The sequence below is a fragment of the Rhagoletis zephyria genome, unplaced genomic scaffold, assembly GCF_001687245.7.
Source record: "Rhagoletis zephyria isolate East Lansing unplaced genomic scaffold, Rhagoletis_zephyria_1.1 Rzeph_scaffold_20644, whole genome shotgun sequence".
Taxonomy (NCBI): Eukaryota; Metazoa; Arthropoda; class Insecta; order Diptera; family Tephritidae; genus Rhagoletis; species Rhagoletis zephyria.
In genome coordinates, this window is record NW_016177702.1 from 654 (window position 1) to 8,328 (window position 7,675).

The 7,675-nt window shown below is 34.2% G+C and overlaps 1 protein-coding gene across 1 annotated transcript; it reads left to right on the forward strand.

The window, feature by feature from the left end:
- Nucleotides 1-2,419: 2,419 nt before the first annotated feature.
- On the forward strand, nt 2,420-7,601 carry LOC108380868 (rhomboid-related protein 3-like; the record flags this gene model as incomplete). The annotated part of the gene is made up of 3 exons (XM_017637265.1): nt 2,420-2,650; nt 6,067-6,331; nt 7,455-7,601. Coding segments are annotated over exons 1-3 (643 nt in total), but the record flags the coding sequence as incomplete, so codon positions are not given.
- Between the last annotated feature and the right edge of the window lie 74 nt (nt 7,602-7,675).

Genomic DNA, 7,675 nt, shown 5'->3' on the forward strand with positions numbered 1-7,675 from the left:
TGTGGAGGAGCGTACCACTATTTGTTAGCATCTAGAAAGTGCCGGGTTCGAATCCCTTAGGTGCGTCCTACTTTTTTTTTTAACAATAAAAAAGCTTCCGTGAAGTGTAGATGCAAAGCGTGTTGAACGAAAAATTCAATCAAACAAATTTCAGAGAAAAACAGCAAAAAACATCTCCGTTTCACAACCATTTTCGGTACTTGTCGGTACATGTGTACGTTTCTGCCGCACACTTTAGTGGGAAAACGGACCGTCAAAGGAAGCGGTAAACGTACAAAAATCGCATTTCATTCACTTTTTGTCTTTTTTTGGATGAATTTTCGGATTTTTTGCTGGCTCGGTTCTCATAAAAATACAATCGCCGTTCGGAGTCGGCGTAAAACTGTAGGTTCCTCCCCATTTTGTGACAACATCAAGGCGCAGAGTCAAATCGGATATCTGGAGGTTCAGAGTTATGAAATGCGCCCGACTAACCCTAAGATTTTCTTAATTCTCAATTGAACGCCAAACAAATTTGTTTCCAATTTTCCAATTTTAACTTTACAAAAAATGAGTTAGGTACCTACAAGACCTATTGAAAAGGTAGCAGCAACGGAGGAGTGAATTTGATTTTTTTCGGGCACTTAGTCTCAGAATGATAATTTTTGGTTATAAACAAACATTTTGCTCTAAAATATTAAATTTTATTTAAATCCTTTGACATTTAAGAGTACAAAATTAATAACAAAATACGGCGTTTTTTTGTTGATATTCAGAAATACCCAGCTTCGACATAACGATAACTATATATGCATTTAAATTAAAAAAGACTGATGAAGCACTCGGCCGCTCTTAGATTTCTTCACTTATTTATAAATGTCGTATGCAATCTGTTCTAATGACAACGGAATCAAAACTAACAGGAAGCTGTCATTTATTGCGAATTGTACTTGCTTTACTTTAATTAAGCAAGCAAGCTCGTGCAACAAGTCTCACCATTAATTAGTCACAATTTTGATTTTCCGCTTTCTTTGCATTTGCCTTAGCAGATAGTTAATTGACAAATGACATAAGCGTTTGAAAATGTAACAGTTGCTAACCGATGGAAAATATTTTGTTCATTTTAGTATAGCCCCTCGGTAGTCAACCTAATACATAGATAAGTACATATCTACATTAGGGTGGTCCAAATGTACACAGGAATATTAACTTTTCGGAATTTCTTTGCTGCAACGTCCAGGATTATAGAAAATGCCTTTTATAAGCTTTTATTTAACTTCACTTGTATGTAAATATGTACATACGTACATTTGTATGTAGGTCGTGGAATTTTGCAACAAATATTTCACTAACTCAATGAGCTTGAGACTTGAAACTTCAAACTAAGCTCATAAACCAATGACAATGCAGTATGAAATAATCTGCTTGCTGGCGCAGGAGTCGAGACATTTGGAAAATCGTATTTATAGTCTAATTTTGCCGATAGGTGGCGCAGAAGTACTTAAAAAGCTTGCTTAACACCCTAATGTCGTACATACCCTGTAAACCAAAGTTCCTGAAATATTAACAAAATCATAAAGAGTATCGGAAATTTGTTTAGAATTTTGTAACGATTTCTTTACGAATTTTGAAAGAAAATCATTCTGTTCCTACTTTCTTAAAAAAAGTTCTGCAAAAATTCTTTGCATCACAGCATTATTTTTTTATTGCTTTTCAAAGTGTGCCAGTATATTTCATCTTAGAAAATTTGGCAAAAAATCGGAAAGACAAACAATGATTTCTATACGAATTCTTTAAGAGTTCTCTACTTTTCAAAGTATTCCGAAAACAGGGTTTGCAGGGTAAATACATTCATACATCATATTAAAAGCTTACGAAGTAATTTTATTTTTTTTTCTTCGAGGGACTTCTTTTTATATTTTAAATTTCTTTGTTATGGTCTTGAGAAGACAATTTTGTTTTGTTCCAAAGTGCATTGGCCCAAGTTTCCCGTTCTAGTACTTACTCAACAGATCTCAGTTCCTACCACGCTAACGTACAACCCTAATGTGAGAAAATTAAAGCTCACCAAAAATCATAAACTTTTGCTAACGAAGTTTGAAATTTCCCATGTATGTATTTTACATGGGGAAAAAATTTTTTTCGTAGAATTGCTATAAAATAAACGGCACGGCTAAATATTATCGATTTCAAAATAAAAAAATACGTGTCTCCTTATTTTTGATATTCTTTAGATCTGGGGGTGGCTGGAGGTAAAATTTTTTGGGCCACCCTAATATACATACATAGCCAAAAATTTGTCGATTCTGCTGTATAAATAGATAAAATATTATCTAAGTTAAAACATTGGAAATTTTTAATACCATTTTAAATAAACATTTTTTATAAGATCCTTAAATGAAAGAAAGTTCATGAATTCAATATTTTTTTTTATTTTCAGATGAGCGGGAAACGTTCACGTAGCTTTAAATGTGCAGTTCATCATCGTGATCGCGAGGTTTGTTCCGAAAATGACTTCCATCTTGTACTAGAAGAACCGCCATTCTTTAAGAAAATGGTGCACGTCGTTGCCATGGAAATACTGCCCGAAGAACGTGATCGCAAATATTATGCCGATCGTTATTCATGTTGTCCCCCGCCTTTATTCATTATACTAATGACAATCATAGAGGTAAGTAGGTCGTTATTATTTAGATGCTCACAGCCATCCCTAAATTGGAGCGCTAAGCGTTGCGTTTTCCAACGTCAGTGCGTTATCCCTAAAGAAACGAGTATTTTTTCTTTCTTTCATAAAAACTGTATGTGCATTAAGATTTTTGACAGTTCCCTGATGCTTGATGCACCAATTTAAAGATGGCTATTAAACCTTTTGCGATCTTATAATAGTAAATACATACTATGAATGTACATTAGGGTGGTTCAAAATAAGTAAAGTAGGATTTTTAATGCTCTCACCCCCTAGAATTGTTCCATATCGAAAAAAAACATTTCCCACTATTTTTTCATTTTGAAATTAATAAATATTTGGAGGTCCCTTCAGGCCTCAAAGTTTTCCATTTTTTTAAATGGGAAAAACCACAATTCGTAGAAATTGTATAGAAGCTAGAAAAATAATATTTTTCGATCTGGAAAACCCAATTGTTTATTTAACCATTTTTTAATATTAAAGATTTTGTTTTTTAATTTTTGCTTCAACGAATCATGTTTGCACGGTATATGGTGAAATGGGAAAAGTACTTAGGTTTGAAGTATGTTTGACAAGCCACTTCTGTGGTGTGGAGGGACCTACAATTTTACGCCGGCTCCGAAAAGCGATTGTATTTTTATGAGAAGCTGTTTTTCATGGCAGAAATACACTCGGAGGTTTGCCATTGCCCACCGCTATTAAAAAAAATACCTTTTTTTATTTTTAATTTTTTGATGTTGGGTTGAACCGGGCTTCAGCCCAGGTCCTGCGGAATGGTAGGGCGCACTGCTAATCACAAAAACATAGCGGCCGCCACACAATTTAAATGGATTAAATTTTTCTGACTTTGGAATCTAAAAGTTCAATCTTTAAGCTTTCATGTTATAACATTCAAAAGATTGTATTCCACGTCTACATACATATATCTTCCTATAGGAGTTAAAAAAGTCAAAAACCCGTTTTTCCCCAAATATCTCAAAAACTAGAGCCAATTGAATAACTTCAATGTCAGATTCTGATTCAAGGAAAAAAACACCAAGGAATGTAAATTTTAAATCCAACCCAATTTCTTAAAATTTCCCCAAGCGAATCAGAAATTCGGCATTTTTATGGCTTCAGCCTTTAGTAATAGCATAACATAATCACTAATTAAACTGCAAAATTTTATTATGAATTACAATTACTTAAATATTTACATATGTACTCGCTTTAAGTGTTCTGTGAGTCTTAATTAAAAAAAAAAAAAATATTTCAAAATTGTAATAAAAATATTCGAATGTATGGATCGGAATTACTAATGATTTGCTTAAGTATTATGCGATTGAAAAGTGCTGGCAAACTACGTTGGGAAAGCGGCGTGGACGTCTTTTGAACTTTGTTTTACGTGTATTACTAATTTATGTATGCATGCCAATATTACCTATTATTTTTAATTTATTTACCTGTATAAGTATGGATGTATGAACGTGTGTTAAACTTAAGTGGTAGCATACACTGTCCTATATTAGAAAGTCGTAAAATTTTTGGATTTTTTAGATTGTTTAGTCAGAAGCCAACACCACTTTTCATCGACTTTTTTCAAAGTTTTTTAAAGACAAGTCGGCAATACCAAAATAAAGAAAAGTCAATACCCAGAGCACGGCATATCAAACAGGTAGTAGCATTAGAGCAAAAACAACATTTGTGTGTATTTTGCTGTTGCTTCTGGTATCGCAAGTGTCAACAACTGTTCTGAATTTTTTCTTCTAAATCAAAGCATGCCATGTGAAATACAAAAAATAAAAAAAAATTTAAATTGGAAAAAATAAAAATTTTTCCAACTTTCTTTCTTTCTTTCTTTTCGAAGCATTGATCCATATTTTGCGAGGCCCAGTAATCAGCGGTTGTGCTGCTGAGTTTGGCGAGCGTTCTAAAAGCTGCTATTCAATCGCTTGATTTGTATGGAAAAAGGTTTCACATACAAATAGATTTTAACAATTTAGAATTTCTGTGAGAAGAAATTAAAAATATTCGACATTTTCGAGACCAAATATTTTGAAAAAAATAAAATCAGCTGCTATACTGATACTACCTGTTCAATGTGCCTTGACCCAGAGTAAGTTGAAAATACCGTATTTGTGGTAGCGAAAGGGTGTTTTTTTTTAGATATGTAGAACTTTAAATTGAGTAATAATTTCAAGTTGAAATTTAACTATATTACAAAGAAGTAAAATGCTGCACCTTTTTTCGAGTAATGGGGCCGTATCTCGGAAATGGTTTATACATACATAAATCAATATCTTCGAGTAACCGCAGAGAAAATAATCGAGTGGTGTTGAATCGCACGATCTCGGTAGCCAATTGAGTGTCCCATTTCACCAAATGTTTGCTTTAACAGGTCGATTGTTTCACCCGTTTTTGGCATGTGGCGCGGTTCATTCGGTAAAACATGTCTTCAGTCGAATTTCCATTCAATTGGGGCATGAAATAATCGGTAATCATGGCTGTATAGCGCTCGACGTTGGCGGTAACAATTTCGTCATTCGCATTTAAAAAAAAAAAGTTAGGATCATCGATTTCACCGGCCCATAAAGCACACCAATCATTGAGCTTTTGTGAATGTAGCAGTGCCTCGAGATTTCGCGTCAATTCTCTTCACTCCAAATGTGACAATTTTTATTAGGTTTGTTCGTCGAGCAAAAAATTTGTACCAATTTGTACGAATTATCACGATTTTTGCCCAAATCGCGTTCGCGTTGTGAGAGCAAAGTGACAGTTCTCTTGGAGAGAAGTTGCAAATTCTTGCTGGAAAAAATTTTGCTAGCAAGAATTTGCAAACACGAAAAACATGTGGTTGTGGCGCATGGTTGCATTTTTTTCTACAATAATTTGAATNACATGCATATTGAGCCAAACAAGAATGATAGAATACAAGATTGCACATTCCTGCGGGTGATGACGTCAAGATAGCAACGAATAGGAAAGAATAATTGGAGATGGGGGAGAGAAAGAGGGTTAACTGTCAAACCATGGAGGGCGCCATATTTACATACATATAAACATCTCTGCATACATACAAACAGTTTGCTAAAATGACGTCACACGAACAGCTGATTCTGTCAAATTCGCCAAGAACAAAGTAGCGGTAGTGCTGATTGCGCCACCTCTTTCTCCCTACATCGTGGAGCCAAAGATGAGCCTCTTTACTTAGAGCACGGCTATGAGCTTTGATAAAAAGACTGTATTAATAGGTCTTACAGTAGTATCCGATGTAAAGTTCTATGGAATTTTTAGTGCTTTATTAATAATACGAAAGTAGTTCTAAAAAACGTATAGATACGTTATCTTTATATTGTAGGAGAGTTCATTTTGATAATTTTACTAATAGTTTGTATCCATATACATACATATCTTTCTTTCAGCTCTGCTTTTTCGCCTATCACACACTCAGCATTGGCGAAGCGGAACCAGCGGGCCCAGTTCCAATCGATTCCTTCTTCATCTACCGTCCCGATAAACGCCTTGAAGTGTGGCGTTTCATATTGTATATGGTATTACATGCCGGTTGGTTTCATCTTGGCTTTAACCTCTGTGTTCAATTACTTTTCGGCTTACCGCTAGAGATGGTGCATGGATCGGGGCGAATCGCTTGTATATACTTTTCCGGTGTATTGGCGGGTTCATTAGGTAAGTATTTGTAAAAACTAAAACGAAAAATTGACTAATGTATTCAAATTGGTCTGCATGTTCTCAGCTAAAGAGGTCTAATAAGTAAACTCGCACTTTTAGTACAGTCAATCTGGACTTAAGAAAACTCCGGAGCAGCGCAAAATGTGCCAATTGGTTCATAAACATGTTCAGAATAAAATATCCAAAATTTTCCGTCAAGGGGGATCGGAGTATTATTTAAATTAATGAAAAATTAACAAATTTTGGTCCAACTCAAATCAAAAAGATAAAAAATACTGAATTTTAGAGCAGATAATCCTCTACAAGTTCAAAACGATCCAATAGTTAGTTTTTTTTTTAATAAAAAATATTTGAATTTACTACGCATCTTGCGCCAATTATACATATCAATTTCAATTGAAAGCTTAATAGGTCTGAATTTCCTAATTTGTCAGTTGAAAAGATAAACGGAGCAGCCTTTTCAGCAACAAAATTGCAAACATCCTTTTGTTTCCACTGTACAAAAAAAAAAACCTTTTTCTCAAAGGTCACAAGCATGGCCATTTGCGGCCAACATATTTTAAGAGCTTTTTCAACTTTCATTAAAAAATAATTTTTAAGTTTTCAAAAAAAAAAACTAAAAAAAATAACACTTATAGACCCTAGAAGTACTTCCTTTTTTCTTCATTGTTCATTGTTTAACTCACTGACGACTTTGGACATCTACTAACCAGTTTTCGTTTGTTTTACAAAACCAAATTTTGGTTTGAAGTTTTCTTTATCAAATACCAAGGACAAAGAGTTTATTTTGTAAGTAAATATGAAAAACGTTTTTTTGCCACAAAAACTGATCCAACTACCCATTGACTTTATCATTTCAAAGAAAATTTAATAACATTAATCGGAGGTATCTTCTATTTCTATAACGATATCGATAAACGTACCGATGACATCCAAAAATATATCGATATTAACACCGATAACGATATCGATAAATATTTATATCGACGGCTGAGTGGTAAATCGACCTATCCCGTAATCGAACCGCTTGCCGAGATATGTCGATCTGTCGATCTGTCGATCTGTACATAAAAAGTACTTATTTTCTTCCTTTATCCCATTTTTACTTATCTTTCTACAGGCACCAGCATATTTGATCCCGAAGTGTACCTGGTTGGAGCTAGCGGCGGCGTATACGCACTACTGGCGGCACACTTGGCCAATGTGATGTTAAATTTTCATCAGATGCACTATGGCATACTGCGATTGATAGCCATTTTGATGTTCGGTAATAAAACTCATTTAAATCACTTAAAAAAAATAAATAATTATCTACATTCCACTTCCTTTTTTTAGCATCCT